We start from the raw sequence: 18573 nt of genomic DNA on the forward strand, positions 1-18573 counted from the left end.
AATGTCAGCTCTGATGGCCATTCCAGAAAAAGAGTTCTAAAATTGCTTTGAAGGGTGGACCAGGCACTGGCATCAGTGTATAGCTTCCCAAGGGAGTACTTTGTAGGTGACAGTAGTGATATTCAGCAATGAGGTATGTAGCACTTTTTCTAGGATGAGTTCGTGAACTTAATTGTCAGACCTTGTATTTCTAGCTGTTTTCACATCTTGGTAGCAGAGGCCAAAGAGGGACCAAGCAATTCACATACTTCTGGCTGACCATAGGCTGTGTACCATCACTTAGAAGACATTTTAAAAATCCCAATGGAAACAAATGCTGGGGTAAATGTAAAAATGGCCTGAATTTTGTGTGCCCTCCCCAATATACACAGGACCATATGCAGAGGGTAGAAGCTTACTGGCTTGAGGTGTTTGAGCATAACTCTTTCAGTCATTGGCCTATCACTAAGTTATACAAATATGGCGGGGGGAACCTAGGAAGCCAGGCTTTAAAAAATAAATAAATGAATGAATAAATATTTTCTTAGCAGATACATCAACAGTTACATAGCAAGAAAGCAAGGAATAAGATTTTTGTCCCAGTCAAAGATACAAATGAAAAATAAAACAGCAAAAGTAATCTTTACAGTAAAATAATAATCTTGAGTCACTACAATATATTATCCAAAATGTCAATTTTCAACAAAAAAATATGAAATATACAAAGTAGTAGGAATGTATAACCCATACTCAGAAAAAAAAAGTCAATGGAAACTGAGTGTCTCCAGGTTAAATTTGGCAAACAAAGACTTTGAAGCAGCTATTTAAAAAGTGTTCAAATACTAAGAAACCCAAATTTGAAGATTTAAAGTATAATAATAATGAAGAAAGAGATTTTCAATGAAAATACATATATTTGTATTAGAACAATGGTTCGAACAATCAAGATTTATGAGTTTCAGCTAAAACATACACACACACACACACACACACACACACTCCAGATATTGGAAATTCTGGAGTTGAAGAGCACAGTACCTAAAATGAAATATTCTGTAGAGGGGCTCAAAAGAAGCTTTGAGATGCCTAAGAAAAAAATAGTAACTTGTAGAAAGATCAATAAAAGTTGACAATGGAAGTACAGAGAGAAAAATATCGATGAAAAATGAACAGAGTCACAGAGTCCGTGAGATAACAACAAACTTATCAATAGGAAAATCAGAAATAGAGCAGAGAGAAACAATAAAAATTATTTGAAGAAATAATGGCTTAATACTCCATTGTATATATGTACCACAATTTCTTTATCCAGTTATCCATTAGCATGGGTTGTTTCGGTTGTTTCCATATCTTGGCTATTGTAAATAGCACTGCAGTGAATATAAGGGTTCATATATCTTTTTGAATTAGTGTTTTGGATTTCTTTGGATAAATACCCAGGAGTAGGATTACTGGGTGATAAGGTAATTCTATTTTTAATTTTTTTGAGGAACCTGCATTCTATTTTCCATAGTGGTTACACTAATTGGCAATCCAACCGACAGCACATAAGTGCATAAGTGCATGTTCTCCACATCCTCGCCAACACTTGCTGTTTGTTGATTTATTGATGTTGGCCATTCTGATAGGAGTGAGGTGATATCTCATTGTGGTTTTTATTTGCATTTCTTTGATGATTAGTGACGTTGAGCGTCTTTTCATATATCTATTGGTCATCTGCATGTCCTCTTTGGAGAAATGCCTATTCAGGTCCTCTCCCCATTTTTTGATTCAATTGTTTTTTTGGTGTTGAGTTGTATGAGTTTTTTGTGTTGTTGTTTTTTAAAATAAATTTTTGATATTAACCCCTTATCAATATTACTCTTCCATAAAAAAGAATGAAGTCTTACCATTTGCAACAATATGGATGGACCTAAATAGTATTAATGCTAAGTAAAATAAGTTAGACTGAGAAAGAAAAATACCATATAATCTCATTTATATGTAGAATCTAAAGAACAGAATAAATGAACAAACAAAAGAGAAATAGACTCATAGATACAGAGAACAAACTGATGGTTACTAGATGAGAGAGGGTTTGGGGACTGGGTGAGAATGGTGAAGGGATCAAGTAGTACAAATTGGTAGTTACAAAATAGTCATGGGGATGTAAAGTACAGTAAGGGGAATACAGTCAATAATATTATAAAAACTATGTATCATGTCAGATGGCTACTAGACTTAGTGGACAATTGCTTCATAAATTGCATAAATGTCTAACCAGTATGCTATACCTCTGAAACTAACATAAAATAATATTGAATGTCAAAATTCGTCAAGGGATATAAAGTACAGCATAGGGAATATAGTAAGTAATATTACAAAAACTATGTACAGTGTCAGATGGGTGATAGACTTATTGGGGTTATCATTTTGTGAGGCATATAAATATACAATCACTATGTTGTTTTGTACACCTGAAACTAATACTAAAATAACAAATAAAATAATTTTAAGGGTGAAGAAAGAAGAAAATACGGTAGATATGAACAATGCAGTATTATTCTGTCATTAGAAAGAAAGAAATTCTGCCATTTGCAAAAACAAAAAATCAAATGCACAGAAGCAGAGAGTAGAAAAGGAAAAGTGGTTGTCCGGAGCTAGGGAATGGGAACAGCAGCTATAACATAAATAAGGTCTGAGTGGCTGATGTAAATCATGGTGACTGTAACTGATAATACTACACTGTGTAGTTGAAATTTGCTATTAGAGTACAACTTAAATATTCTCACACGCAATGAAATAAAGATAAAATGTGAGGTGATAGATTTCTTAATTAGATAGAGAGAATTCTATCACAATGTATATGTATATCAAATCACCATGAGGTACACTTTAAACTTAAATGTTAAAAATTAATAAAATTAAAGAAGAAATAACAGTTAAAAATAGAAATAATTCCTCAAAATGTGTTAAATTTGATGAACAAAATTCATCTTTGCATTCAAGAATTTCGACAAGTTCCAAGTAGAATAAATACAAGGAGAGCCATACCTTGGCTCATCATAAAAAATGTTGAAATCAAGAGAAAATTTTAAAAGTCACAAAAGAAAAGTGATATATACAATTAATGATTGGCTTCTCATGTAAAATAATGAAGGCTAGAATGCAATGAAATGACATGCTGAAAGTGCTGAAAGAAAAAAATGTTAATATTCTATATGTACCAAAATTCTTTTAAAAATTAAGGCAAAATAAAGATATCCCCATATCAATGAAATCTGAGAGAACTTGTTGCTACAAACCTACTTTAGATGTAGTAATGGGTTAACTCTATAAATATATTGTTCTTATTTTCACCTTGCCTCTTTCAAAAATATAATATTGTATGAAGCAATAATTATAATGCTCTTTTATTGGGTATACACTCATAGATATAATATATATGATCACTATAACACAAAGGGGGATGAAGGAAATAGAGTTATATTGGGACAAAGTTTCTGTATTTTACTAGAATTAAGTATTAATCTGTAATAAATTATGATAAATTAGAATGCATGTTGTAATCACTAGACTAACTACTAATAAAATGACATATATAATAAATACATAAAATACACAAATAAATTAAAAACACACGAGAAATAGTCAACCCAGAAGAAGGCAGTAGCAGAAGAACAGAGAAATAAAAAGGACAAGAGCACATTGAAAACTAATAGAAAAAAAAAAAAAAGAAAGAAAACTAATAGAAACATAGCAAATATAAATACAACCATATCAATAATTATGCTAAATGTAAATGATTTAAACACCCCAACCAAAAGGCAGAGATTGTTATATCATTAAAGAGCAACTATAAACTGTCTCCAATACCTTAGATTCAAAGACACGAAAAGTCTGGAATGATGGAAGAGTGATACCATGCAAAATATAGCCATACAAGAGCAAGATTTGTGATATTACTATCTGGCAAAATAGATGTTAAGACAAATAATATTATTAGAGACAAATAAGGACATTTCATAATTTTAAATTCTGTATTAATATGTATCAGGAGATACATAACAATATGTCAGGGAATAAAACAATTATAAATGTATATGCATCTACCATGTTTCCCCGAAAATAAGACCTAGCTGAACCATCAGCTCTAATGTGTCTTTTGGAGCAAAAATTAATATAAAACCTGGTTTTATTTTACTATAAGACTGTGTCTATAATATAATATAAAATAATATAATATAATATAAGGTCTTATATTAATTTTTGCTCCAAAAGATGCATTAGAGCTGATGGTCCAGCTAGGTCTTATTTTGGGGGAAACACAGTACTACCTGAAGCTTAAAATGTATGACACAAAATATGCTGTAACTAAAAGAATAAATAGACAATTCAACAATAATAGATATTTACTCTCAAAAATTTACAGAACAGCTAGGCAAAATATCATTGAAGATATAGGATATTGAACAACACTGTCAATTAACCTAAACTGAAATATGGAGAGTTCTCTCCCAATGATTGCAGAAGGCATATTATTGTCAAATAATAGTGGATCATTTTTCTAGATAGACTACATACTAGGATATAAAATATGTCTCAATAAATTAAAAAGAAAATTACACAAAGTATGTTTCCTTACCACAACGGAATTGATTACACAACAAATAAAACCTATGGAAATTCCCAAATATTTGGACACTAAGAAACATACTTCTAAATAACTGATGGGTCAAAGAAACAATTGTTAGAGAAATTAGAACACAATTTGCAATGAATAAAATTAAAAACATACTAATTCAAGACTTATGGGTTTCAGCTAAAGCAGTATACAGCCATCCCTTGGTATTCATGGGGGATTGGTTCCACGATCTCCCATGGATACCAAAATCTGCCGATGCTCAAATCCCTTAGTTGCTCCTTTGTATCCATGGGTTCCACATCCATGAATTCAACCTAAACGGTGCCAACTGTAGAGAGCTTTAAATGCCTTAAATCAGAAAAGAAAGGTCACAATTTAGTAATCTAAAATTCCACATTAAGAAACTTTGAGAAAATAAAAGAGCAAACTATACCCCAAGCAACAGAAGTTACAAAAGATTAAAGCAGAAATTAATAAAATACAAAACATTAAAAAATAGAACAAAATTAATAAATCCAAAAGTTGGTACTTTGAAAAGATTGATTACTAAAAACTGACCCAAGAAGAAATAGATCAAAATAGACCAATAGCAAGTAAAGTGATTAAATTCATAATTAAATCAAAGAAAAACTCAGATCCAGAAGACTGCAGTGGTGATTTCCATCAAGTATTCAAAGAAGAAATAATACCAACCCTTTACAGACTCATTCAGGAAATAGAGCAGGGGGTAACACCAGCCATTTTATGAAGCCAGTATTATTCTAATACAAAATCCAAAAGAAGGTATCACAAGTACAGAAAATTACTGACAAATACCCCTCATAAAAATAGATGGAAAAATTCTTAAAATATTAGTGAACAACATAAAAAAGATAAAACCATAACCAAGCAGGAATTATTCTAGGAATGCAAAATTGGTTTAACAATAGAAAATCTAATACATACATTGTACTGATAGAATAAAGGTCAAAACTACACTATTATTTCAACAGATGAAGAAAAAGCACTTAACAAAACCCAAGATTCATTCAAGAGAAAAGTTCACACAAAATAACTACCAACAGGCAAATTTTCTCAGCTGATAATGGGTAGCTATTAAAAAAACAACAGCTAACATTATACTGAATGATTAGAGAGTGAATACTTTGGCATTAAGATTAAGAAGAAAGCAAAGAAATTCTTTCTTTTCAACATTCAACTGGAGAATGTAGCCAATATAATAAGGCAAAGTTTCTTAATTAATTAGAGATATCCTGATTGGAAAAGAAGCAACTGTCTTTAATTATAAGGAAATGATATTTTATATAGAAAACCCTGAAGATCCATCAGCTCTTCTAAAAGAAAATTAGAATTGGTAAACAAATTTAACAAGGACAGTATACAAAACCAATAATACAAACTGAATTGTATTTCTATATACTAGCAATGAACAATCCAAAATTTAAATTATTAATTTCATTCACAATAGCATAAAACAATAAAACATGTTGAAATAAATTTACAAATGCAAGATTTGTACACTAGAAACTACACAACACAGCAGAGAGAAATGAAAGATCTAAATAAATGGTGAGGTAGTCCATGTTTATAGATTGGAAACTCAGTATTGTCAGTATGGAAATTCTCCTAAAATTAATCTATAAATTTAACACATTTCCTATGAATTTCTGGCATATTTCTTTTTAAAACATTTGTTACTATAATCACATAAAGTGGCCCTTTGAGGGAAGGGGAGCAGGACTTTATCAGGAACAGTGTGTACTTCTAGGACTTTTTTCCAAGTCAAGTTGTTGTCCTTTCAATCTTAGTTGTGGAGAGTGCCATTCAGCTTCAAGTTGTCCTTTCAGTCTTAGTTGTGGAGGGCGCAGCTCAGCTCCAGGTCCAGTTGCCATTGCTAGTTGCAGGGGGCGCAGCCCACTGTCCCTTGCGGGAGTCCAACAGGCAACCTTGTGGTTGAGAGGATGCGCTCCAACCAACTGAGCCATCCGGGAGCTCAGCGGCAGCTCAGCTCAAGGTGCCAAGTTCAATCTTAGTTGCAGGGGGAGCTGCCACCAGCCCTTGCGGGACTCGAGGAGTTGAACTAGCCACCTTGAGGTTGAGAGCCAACTGGCCCATGTGGGAATTGAACCGGCAGCCTTCAGAGTTAGGAGCATGGCGCTCCAACCGCCTGAGCCACTGGGCCGTACTACCCCCCACCTTTTTTTTTTTTTTTTTGGTAGAAATTGACAAGTTGATCCTAGTATCTATATAGAAATGTTGAGACACTTAATAGCAACTGACTTCAAAATTTATTATAAAGTAACAGTGATCAAAATAATGTATTATTGGTGTAAGGATAGATATAAAGATCAATGGAATAGAATTGAGAAACCTACATTTATGCTCAATTAACATTTGACCAACATGTCAAGATAAACCAGCACTTGGGAAATTGAATATCCATAATCATAAAAATAAACTTAGATTCTTAGTTTACAGAATACACAAATGTTAAGTCAAAATGGGTTATGGTCCTAAGTGTAAGAGCTATAACTATAAAACCTTTAGAGCAAAACATAACAGAAAAAAATAATGAATTCGGTTTAGACCGTTTTTTTATTTGAAACCAAAAGCATTATTCATAAATACAAAATTAATAATTTGGACTTCATTAAAATTAGAAACTTTTGTGCTTCAACTGAGATCATTGAGACAGCAAGTCATGAGCTGGGAGAAATGTTCACAAATCATATGTTGGGTACAAGACTTCTATCCACAGTATGTATTTAAGGACCTCTTACAACTCAATTATAAAAGACAAACAACTGAACTAAAAATAAACATTACACTAAAGATATATTACTGGCTAGCGAGCAAGACATAAATAGATGTTCTACATTGCTATTACTTAGGGAAATAAATGCACATTAAAATCACAATGAAGGACAGTTATACAATAAAGTACAGTTATGATCATATAGAAAATACAATATGTTGTTAAGGTTGTGGAGAAACTGGAATATTTACAGATCACTGGGAAGAGTATACAAGGATCCACATACATTGGAAAACAGTTTGGCAGTTTTGAACAAGCTAAACATAAATTTATGTTTACTATGATATGTTATTTTCATGATGTTATGTTGTTAATACGATGTTTAATATGATATATTATTATCATATTAGAAAATTCAGTCCTGGAAATCTATCCCACTGAAGTGCAACTACATGTTCCTACAAAGTCAGGCATGTGAATGTTCATTGCAGCATTGCTTTTAATAATCCAAAACTGAAAATAATCCAAATATCTGAATGTCCACTGGTGAATGGATAAATACAATGAGTCACATTTATACAAGGAAATATTTTTCAGCAATAAAAAGGAATGTACCACTGATACTATTACAACACAGATGAACCTCAAAAATATTATGCAAAGTTGAAGAAGCCAGAATCAATTATTTATTATTCCATTTATGTGAAATATCCAGAAAAGGTAAACTCAGAAAGTTTAGTGGTTGCCTAAGGCTGGAGCTGGGAGCTGGGATTACCTGTAAATAGGCACAGGGGAAGAAACTCTTGGGGTAATGGAAATAATCTAAATTTGGTTGTGGTTGTATAACTCCATAAATTTACTAAAAAGTGTTGAATTGTACATTTGTCCTTTCATTGTTTTTATTTCTTAGTGTTTATACAGTTCTTTTCAATTAACATTGCATGTATTTTTTAATTTTTATCTTGTTTATCTTTTATAAATCATACTAGAAATCTATGATATCAGCTTTTTTGTTAGTCTTCTCTATCGTTTTTGTTACCTATGTCATTCATTCCTGTTTCTTTAGGTTTGCTCTATTGCTCATTTTACAATGGATTGAGCAATACCTGCTTATTGAAATTTTAACTTTTTAAATGTCATGGCAAGGGTGGTTGAATATATTAATGATCATCTGTCTTAAGATTTGTACTTAAATGTTTCCATTTGTCATTCTTTGACAACATTTCTTTGTTTTCCTCCCTCCCGGAGTTACATAATTTGAAATACATAATTTAGTAATACATAATTTGATTTTCAAATATGTGGCACTTTTTTCTATTTTAAATTAACTTCTAATTTGATTGAATTTTGGTCAGAGAACATAGACCACATGGTGTGGATCTTTTGGAATTTCCTAAGTTTCTCCTGGCCTAATATTCTACTTTCATAAATATTTCAGATGTTCTGGAAAAATATTTATTTTCTGTTTCTTGGATGTGGTTTTCTATAAAAAGCTAATGGCTTAAGCATCTTAAGCCAAACTTAAGCATCTTAAGTTTTTTCCCCTTGATATATTAGTTTCTGAGAAGTGTGTGCTGAAATCTCTAACTCCAATTATTGATTTATATATCACATTCTGCTGGTTGTTGAGATATTTAGAGCCTTTATTATTAGGTGAATGTGCCCATATTCTTCCTTTGACTTTACATAATGTCCCTCTTTGTTACTTACCATGCATTTTGGACTGAATTCTATATTTTAAGTATTAATATTGCTGCTTCTGCTCTCTTATTCAGTTTTACCTTGTATATCTTTTCTTATCCTATTGTTTTAATATTTGAATGCCTTTTAATTTGAATTTTTCTCTTGTGAACAATATCTAGTTTGATCCTTTTTTAATCCAATCATAGTCTTTTAATTTGGGGGGTTAGTCCATTTACATTTTTTTATTTATGTTACACTAGGAGTTGATTTTCCCAATTTTTCGTATTTTCAGTTACCAGCCTTTTTTAAAAATTATTTTTAAAGTTGTTTCTTCCTCACAGCTTTTCTTTGATGATGATTTAAATGTAACACCTTTTTTGTTTTTTTTATGACTACCTTTAACCAAATATTTGTATTTATAATTATCACTATTGCTAATGTCTCTGTTTATTGTTAATATCTCTATTTTCTCCCCTAATGTGTGTTAATCTGCTCTTAATTCAACTTTGTGAAAATCTTCTAAATGTCCACAATTTTATTACTGACCAGATTTTAGATTTGAATTATTATGGCTATTTCTCTCTTTCTCTTGTTCTTTTACTTTTCATTAATTCTAGAGATTTTCCCTATTTCTTCAAATATTCTTCCTACCATATATATTTACTTTCCTTTTGAGATTTCTAATTTTATTCTTTATGTTTTTTAGATTTTCTTTTCTATGTTAAATTAGTTTTTCTTTATACCTTCTATGAGAGTTTCCTAATCTGATCTTCTAGTTCAAAAATTCATTATGTATTTGTACCTATCCTATTTTTATTTTTCACATTGGTTTACTTATTACCATTTAAGTATTTTTCATAGCTAAAGATTCAACTTTTTCTTCCTTGGTAACTTCTTTTTTTCTTGCTTTGTATTGCAGGTATCTTCCCTTATCTCTCTAAATAAATTATTTTTCTGTGCATTCCAATAATTCTGCTTTAATTATTACTGAATATTGTGCACATTACCATATTTCTTTTGGGTTGTTTCACTCCTCAGATATACAGATATTTTAACTGTTAAGATTCCATACTGGTTGTAGTTATTATTTTTTTCGACTAAAGTGAGGTTAGATAATATTCAAGGCCAAGCTTTAGTCTCTTCCTCTCCTGATGAGTGTAAGGATAGAAAAAGGGATAAGGCCCACAGAGCTGAAGGTTCTGGAGCCAGTGTTATACACCCAAGTTTGCTGCTACTCCACCAGGTCAGGAATCCATCTGTACGTTCTCAGAAATTGTTGGCAGTAGGAAGAGGTGTTCTACGTAGGTTGTGATCCACCAGCCTTTGGGGTTTGGAGGAGGAGGTGGCATAGTAAATGCTTGCACCTGTTCTCATCACCTCCCAGCTGGGCTTTTGATCTGCCCTGTCATCATGCTGCTAACACCTGTGACCTAGTATGCCACTGTTGGCTTTGCTGGTGAACGGGGATAGCAGTGATTGTGAAAGTTAATTACTGTGATCCATATCCCCAATGCTTCTATAGGGTCTCCAGAAATGATTTTTGAGAGAAAACCGGCAGCTCTCTTGCTGTTTTCTTATACTCCATCCATACTTCTCCTCTTTCTGCTCATCAAACAGGACAGTCTGGTCCTGATACAAATCCTTTGCAGTGGTAGCTCTCTATGCCTCCAACGTCTTTCCCTCAGATTTTAATATCTGGCTTCTTCTCATTAATCTCATCTCACCGCAAGTATTACCACTGCAGAGAGATTCTTCTTGACACTATTTTTAAAATAGCCACTCTCCTAGGTACTATTGTGTTTTTCAGTTTATTTTTCATAGCACTTACTAGAATTTAAAGTTATTGTATTTATTGTCTATCTCTTCCTATCACAATGCAAGTTTCTTACTAGTGAACGTGTAATGGCTTTTAAGGAGTAAGTGAACAACCAAATGAATGAAAGTAACACATATGGCCATTATCCTGTTTTCATTCTCTTTTTCACTTCTTAAACATATGCTATGAATAGTGGGATATCTTTTATAGCTTTTCTATTTTAATTTTTTTCTTTTTTAATTGTCTTCTAGGAGAGTTCCTCAATGTACTCTTCTGGTTCACAAATTCATTATATATTTGTATCCATCCTACTTTTATTTTTTTTTATATTGTATGACACACTAGGTCACAGATCTATATTCTAAATATTTCATATCTATAATGAAAATATTTTTTTTTTGAAAATATTTTTATTATGACAATAATGGCCTCAACATTTTTATTTGGCAATGTGATGTCATAAAGAAAAACCTCCAGTTTTATTCTTTGATTTTTTTGATAGGAAATAAATTCAAGTTAGCTCTATGTTTTCTTTAGCTAGCCTATGTCACAATAGTGAGTTGCCAAATGCTTTGTAAGTATTCATTTGATAGTCACCATAAGTCTGTAATGTGGATAGGGTATGAATTCCCATTGTTCAGATGAGGAAAGTGAAGTTCAAAGAGGTGAAGTGGGTGGCAGATCTGAGATTCAAACACTGGTCTTCAGTTATTACTTAGTGCAGTTCTTTTTCTCACCATACAGGTTTGTCCATAAATATATGTCATATTATTAGAGAAGAGATTGGGGGATTTCTCCCATTATCCCTAAAAAGGTATTTATTTTTATTGGCTTGATTGTTGGTAGAGAAAACATTTAAAATAACAACAGTGGTAATAAAAACAACAAACGGTTATGATGTGCTAGGTACTGTTTTAAGTGCTATACATATATTAATACATTGAAATATCTTTATAATCCTAGCAGGTTGATAATATTATATGCATTTTGCAAATGAGGATACTAAAGCACAGAGGGGTTAAGTTTTCCTAATCACACAACCAGTGAGTGGCAGTTAGAACTGTGAACCCAGAAACCTGGCTCTTAATCACTCCCATAATCTGTAATAATAGAAACTTTTTCACAGCTTATAGTTTACAGAGAGTTTTCATATCCATTATCTACTGGATCACAATACCATTGTGTAGAGAAGTCAGGCAGGATTTGATAGACAAACAGTACAGTGCTAAGTTTCGGAGAGGTGATTGGATCTACCTCATCCAGACTGTGAGTAGCTGAAATTATACTGAAATTCTTCCTTGTGAAATATAATTATATCTCTGTTCTTGAACCATGTTTTATTATCTATGATTTTATTAGCTCCCTATAGCCTCCTTAGTATGTTTTTCTTTTCTAGTGAGTTTTATTCTTGTGGGCTTAAAACATTAACCTAATTATGTAAGGAATTTTTATCTCTGTATATTTTATGTTCTTTGATCATGTCTCTTGCAGTTGAATTGTGATGATTTCGAGAAAGGAGAAAGAGATGGGGATTTTATCTGTCCCTTTGATATTGCAGCTGTCTGTGGCACAGATGGGAAAACATACAGCAACAGATGTGCACTGTGTGCTGAGAACATGTGAGTATTTTCTGAAGCAGGCTTTCTTCTTAGAGTATGTTTGCTGCATAATTACATGACACATTTTTTTTTCTTATGATCTTTAAGATAACAATCCATTTTGTGGGAGTTTAGTCATCCATAAATTAGTAGGACTACTTCTTTTACTACTCTTAAATAAAAAATATTTATAACACTTTATATTTTACAAAGCACTGTTTGTGCAATTTACCAGATGTTTACCATTGTCTCTATGAAGTAGATAGACATGATGTACCTATATCTACACATATACATATATACACACACGTACATATATTACACACACCTATTTTCTCTCTATTTCTGAATATATCCTTTCTCATAGAGAATTATTTAATCATCAAATTATATTTATTTATTAAGTGCTCAATAATTTATACTATTTAGAGTGGGAGATTGGGGCTTTTAATGTTGAACTTCTTCCCATCACTCAACCTTCACCACATTGCTAAAGCATCTCGCTGTCCTATATTTTGTCCCCATTGGGTTCTTTCCCCACCCTCAATACTAGGTTTGGTTATTGATTGTCTTCAACCAACAAGATAGCATACCTGCTTTACAGGTTCTGGCTTGTGACCTCAATCTTGAATTGTCTGCTCTTCAGTTTTTGTAAATATTAGCAACCAATGTTTGAGAAGGCTAGTAGAGGTTATGATACTCTTTGAGCTTCTGCAGGCTTTATCCCCAAGTATCCCCAAGTATCTTGACCAAAACGCAAGTGAATTAAATCACTCTGATCCCTCAATGACTGCATTTTCAGAGATATACTCTAAAATGATACCTTCCACTCTCACCAAGGGTCAACATAAACAGAAAACAAAAACAGGCATAGGAAGAAAATACAGGTTTTTATGAGATATGTGTTTTGTAAATGTCTTAAGTGTGGATCCTGTGATAGATTCTTTAAATGTCTGGTTCAGGTGAAAGTTCCCTCCCCTGATTTCTGGTATACTTCTTTTATTGCACAGTGAGAGTCATTATCACTAATGGTGTTTCTTTCTTAGCTCTATCTACTAGAAGACTCTGAAATAGCATTGGAATTCAGTTTTTCTTTTGTTTGTTTTACTCAGCTGATAGCTTTTGATATAACTTTTTTGTTATCACTTTTAACTGCTTAGTTTTTTCTTTATATTGTTCTTATTGTTATACAAATGCTATAGTTGTATCCTGCCTTATCTTTTTAGGAAGTAGGAAGCATATGTCTTACATCTATGGTTCTTCTATGTTTTCAGATATGCCTTAAAGCTCTATTTATTAGACTGAATAAAATTAATTATTAGGACTTTATATACTTTCCATAAAAAACAAAATATTAGTACCACCCCAGTGAAAAGTGGTGTAATAGGATGCTAGATACTATAAACTTGAATTTGTTTATTTAAAACAACAACAGCAAAGATCCTTGAGGGGCATCTGATATCTGGTTTCAGGCTTTACTATTTCCTACACCTCTGATATGGATCCCCTCTGGACATAGGAGATAAAAAAATCTGGAAATAATATTTACAGGTGTGAATCTCATCGGCCCATCCATGTGATTCCATTCCTTTGACTGGCAGTTATGAACATAGGTTCTCATTATAAAGAGTAACTAAAGAATACAATGTGACACCTGTTTTCAAGAACAAAGGAGAATTACAATACAAGAAGTTAAGTTATACTTGAATGATGAGAAGTTCTGTGATATTAAACTGCTGTGTCTACTAACTTTCAATTACAGTAAAACCAGGTCCCAAGTTGGCGTAAAACATGAAGGGGAATGCAAAGGCAGTAATCCAGAGCAGGTGAGGACAAATGCCCCAGTGGTGGGAAACACTGGGGGGCTAAGAAGAGAGAAGATGCTTTCCTCTTCCTTCTTTGGTCGGGTGGTTGGAAGTGATTCTTGGTGTACTTGAAATGGGATACTGCTAGTTTGGTGAGAAACAATTGATAGTTTCTAAAACTGGTGCAGGTTATGTGGTAGTTAGAACTTTCAGCTCTATTTCTGCTCTCTATGAAAACAAACAAACAAAAAGACAGGCAGGCAGACAGACAGGCAGGCAGACAAGGAGGGAAGGAAAGAAGAAAAGAAGGGAGGGAAGGAGGGAGAAGGGAAAGAATGAATGAAGGAAAGGGTACAGGGAAGGAAAAGAAAGGAAAGGAAAGGACAGGAAAGGACAGGAAGAGGCAGGGAGGGAGGGAGGGAGAGAGGGAGGGAAAGTAGAGAAATCAAAAGGAAACTACATGTATAGTAGAAAGGATACTACATTTCAGTCACTTAATCTGAGTTGAAATCCCCGCATTGTCACTTACTGTCAGGAGACTTTGGGCAAATTACGTAACCTTGTAGTACCAGTGTTTCTATGTCTAAAAACAAGATTTGAAATAAATAGCTCTTTCTACTCTAAATTCTCTGAGCCTGTAATGGTAAGGGAAGGAAGTGGACGTCTCAACATGTCCCACTTGACTTTTTCTAGCTGAATGATTTTCGTAAGTTAATGTTTGGTGCACTTTTTATATGCAGCTAGAGCACCTGAGGTTCCCTCCACCAAGATATTTAGCACATATTTTATTTATTTATTTTATTAGTTTCAGGTGCACAAAACAATGTAACAGTTAGACATTTATCATTTATATCCCTCACTAAGTGATGACCCCCCTCGCCCAATCTACTACCCCTCTGAGACATCACATACAGCCATTACATTTCCACTGTCTCTATTCCTAATGCTGTACTCTACTTCTTTTAAATGTATATATGTACATATATATACATTTATATGTATATCTGTATATATAAATATATATACATACATATATATACATAAAATTATAGTTGGGATTCATTATAGTTCAGCTTCAGTTTCAGGTGTACACTGCAGTGATCAGGCATCTACATCTTCCCTGAGGTGGTCTCCTTAATAAGACAAGTGTCCATCGGATACCCTACAAAACCTTTACAACAGTGTTGATTACATTCCACAAATTGACTTTTGTATCCCCGTGGCAATCTTGTGGTTACCCATTGTGCTTTCTAATCCGTCACCTTCCCCCTTATCCCTCCCTATGTGATCTCACTTATATGTGGAATCTAAAGAAAAGAATAAATGAATGAACTAATCAGAAACAGTCTCAGAGACACAGAGGAAAAACTGAGAGTTGCTAGCACATATTTTAAATCTCTCTTTGCCTGTGTCACCCAGTTGACTGCGAGCAAGTTGAGGGCAAGGACTGTGTTCTAAGCACATGGTAGGTTACCCAAGTTTAGCTGTAAGTGAATACATAAGTGAATGAGTTCCATACTTATCCATTTGAATTACACAATAGGTGGCTAGTGTACATTGCACAGACAGGCACTGAGTTCCATAAAATTTCTGAAAGCAGTGTTTTAGCATTACAATCACAATGGTGAATGTCAAATTCTTTCCCTGTTCTTCAGGATGTATGCAGTGCTTTTCGGGCTTATGTGAGAGATGGAAGACTTGGATGCACAAGGGAAAATGATCCAGTTCTTGGTCCTGATGGAAGGACACATGGCAATAAATGTGCAATGTGTGCTGAGCTGTTGTGAGTATCACCATCCCCAAGCAGACCAAGCAGGGGGCCTTCTCAGGATGCACTGGGTTGCTGTCCTAAGAACCACTCCACAGAAGCATAAAGTCCTTTTCATGAGGCACGCAATCCTTTGTCTTTATAAATTAAAATAATCCTTGTTCCCAGAGTGCCTTTGCTCTTTTTAATTTATATCATCTGCTCAAGTTTCTTATAAGGAGTAGATGGTGTGTTTCTTAAAAAGAGTGGCCAAGGTGGTTATGTTAGTTGTTACATTGAAGACTCTTGATTGATTTAATTAGAATGACTTGAAAATGCACAATATTTTGTAAGGCACAATGTTTTAAAATTTAAAAAGCACTTTCATATGGAATGATCTAGATTAGTCATTTGACATGCATTTCTTCATTTGGGAATGTGTAGAGACTCCTACTAAAAATGACAGCCTAATTTTAAATAATACGAATAACAATAATGTCGCTGCGTTCATTATTAGCGTATAAGGTGGAACTTTGTGAGAGGGAAGAACTGTTGGATTAATCTCCCTCTGATTGCCTGTCTTGGTTGGGTCTGAACATTGAGACCCAGGTATGAATATGATCCAGAGTCTTTAATGTGGGTGTTAAACAAGGTACAGACTCTAATCTGTATGTCAGCAACCCTCAAAGTGATCTATACATACATCATTGGATCTTTAAACTCAGGGCAGAGAAAGATTTATAGACTGATAAACTTCACACCTGCCTTTGAAAATTACAGTGCACTGTCCTAGACTTCTAGGGCGTGTCCTATCAGGTTTACGAAACAGTGATTATAACTGGTTTCCAGACAGGAAATCAGTCTTATTTCCACTTTTTTTTTTTAATCTAGAAGACATGTGCTTCTAGTGTTCAAGCCTGCACGAATCCTGAGACTTTCTGATTCTTTTCATGTACCAGCTAAAAAGTGAATTTGACCTGCCTACCTCCTGGTTTCCTACTCTGTGGAACTGAGATAATAATGTCTATCTCAGGATGAGACTGCAGTTAGAGAATAGATAACGAAAGGACTTTGAAGTTCAGCTGGATGCAGTTTTGATTAACAGTAATGCTTTTACATGAAGCAAACAAATGCTTTTACAATGTATAAATAGCTATACCGAAGGGTGTGGATGACAGTGTTTCAAATACTCAGTTTGGTTTCACCCTGGACACAGCATTGTTTTGAAGCTCTGGGTTCTGCTTGTTAAGGGGAATTTTCCTGACAGTCTTCTGGGTTTGTCAATGAAGGAGTCACACCCATTCAGTTTTACAGAACAAAGCTTCTAATTGACTGTCAGTACGTCAGGTTCACACCCTTGCTTATCTTTAGCAATTTTCTGGCTCAGACACTCCAGACAGAGAAAAGCTTGTGTCATGTTAAGTGGATCAGTTTAACAAGTTAGGACAAAGGATAGGAAAGTGCTTAACACAGAACTGGACACTGAAGTTATGATTGAGCCATAAACTGGCCAATTTTCTTTCCTAACAGTTTAAAGGAAGCTGAAGAAAATACCAAGCAATATAATGAAACCAGAATTCGAAGAGGTGCTGAGAAGGTAAATTACTCACTAACACAATTTGGTTCCTGTGGCTATAAATATTAACAAACGTATACTTGACCATTTGAGGTAGTTTAATAGTGTCATTGTTCTTCATTATCACATTGTATTTTTCCCCTTAATTTCACAATTCCCCAAGTTGGTGATTCCTAGTATATTAATCATGAGATTCAAATTAAACAGCATTTCCCACCAACAGCTCAAAACGTGCAATTTCTCTCTTTGCTTACTTAAAAAAAAAAAAAGAATGTTAGTCAGAAAGTTTATGCAAATTAAATTCTGCTTAATTTCCACCAGACTGCTCCCTGTTTTAGGGTTAATTAATCTTGCTTTGAATAAATTATTTTAAAAATGCAACATACTATACATCAGAAATAACTTTAAAATAATTTCAGAGTCTTTTAAACACTATTTCCACTGGTATATCTTATGGACAATCCCATCGACAAAAATTGGAGTTGTTCATTTTCCCCCTATGGTTATTACATTCAATGAGGCTTGCATTTGTAAAGGTCTTGATTCTGTTTAAACAAAAATCTCAAACAAATATTGAGATTGTGGTTTTAAAAATAACCTTAAAATTAAGTTTTTCCGAATCATTAGATGATTTAATTTTTCCATCTAGTATAAAAACTTATTCATTTTCTTAATAGATTAGGCGTTGTAGGTGATGCAACTTGGATTTCCCAAATCACCAAGATTATTAAACGCCTTTCAATTACAGTGATAGCTGTTACTTTGCTAAATGACTATCCTTCTGCTGAGAAGTCAGAGCACCTGAATTTTAGCCTTAGTTCTGCCATGATCTGGGTGTGTGAAACTGAGCACGTGGTCTTCTCTCTGGGCCTTAAGGAGGTTGGATAAATGATCTCAGTTTGCTTTCCTGTTAGATTGTGGTCTGTTTTGCACCCTTTTGTGCTACTACAAGTATACTACTTGAGTGGATTGTAGAGCATACAATTTCCT

General features: G+C 33.6%; 1 protein-coding gene across 1 annotated transcript in view; it reads left to right on the forward strand.

The window, feature by feature from the left end:
- SPINK5 (serine peptidase inhibitor Kazal type 5) overlaps nt 1–18573 on the forward strand; it is a gene marked incomplete at both ends in the record, with an annotated part of 71367 nt that overhangs the window by 11939 nt on the left and 40855 nt on the right. Inside the window, 4 exons of the mRNA XM_081035550.1 lie at nt 12349–12476; nt 14218–14281; nt 15916–16043; nt 17538–17604. Coding sequence (XP_080891676.1) covers nt 12349–12476; nt 14218–14281; nt 15916–16043; nt 17538–17604 — 387 coding nt within the window. The remainder of the gene's footprint in view (nt 1–12348; nt 12477–14217; nt 14282–15915; nt 16044–17537; nt 17605–18573) is intronic.

Source organism: Rhinolophus hipposideros (genome assembly GCF_964194185.1).
Source record: "Rhinolophus hipposideros genome assembly, chromosome: 23".
Taxonomy (NCBI): Eukaryota; Metazoa; Chordata; class Mammalia; order Chiroptera; family Rhinolophidae; genus Rhinolophus; species Rhinolophus hipposideros.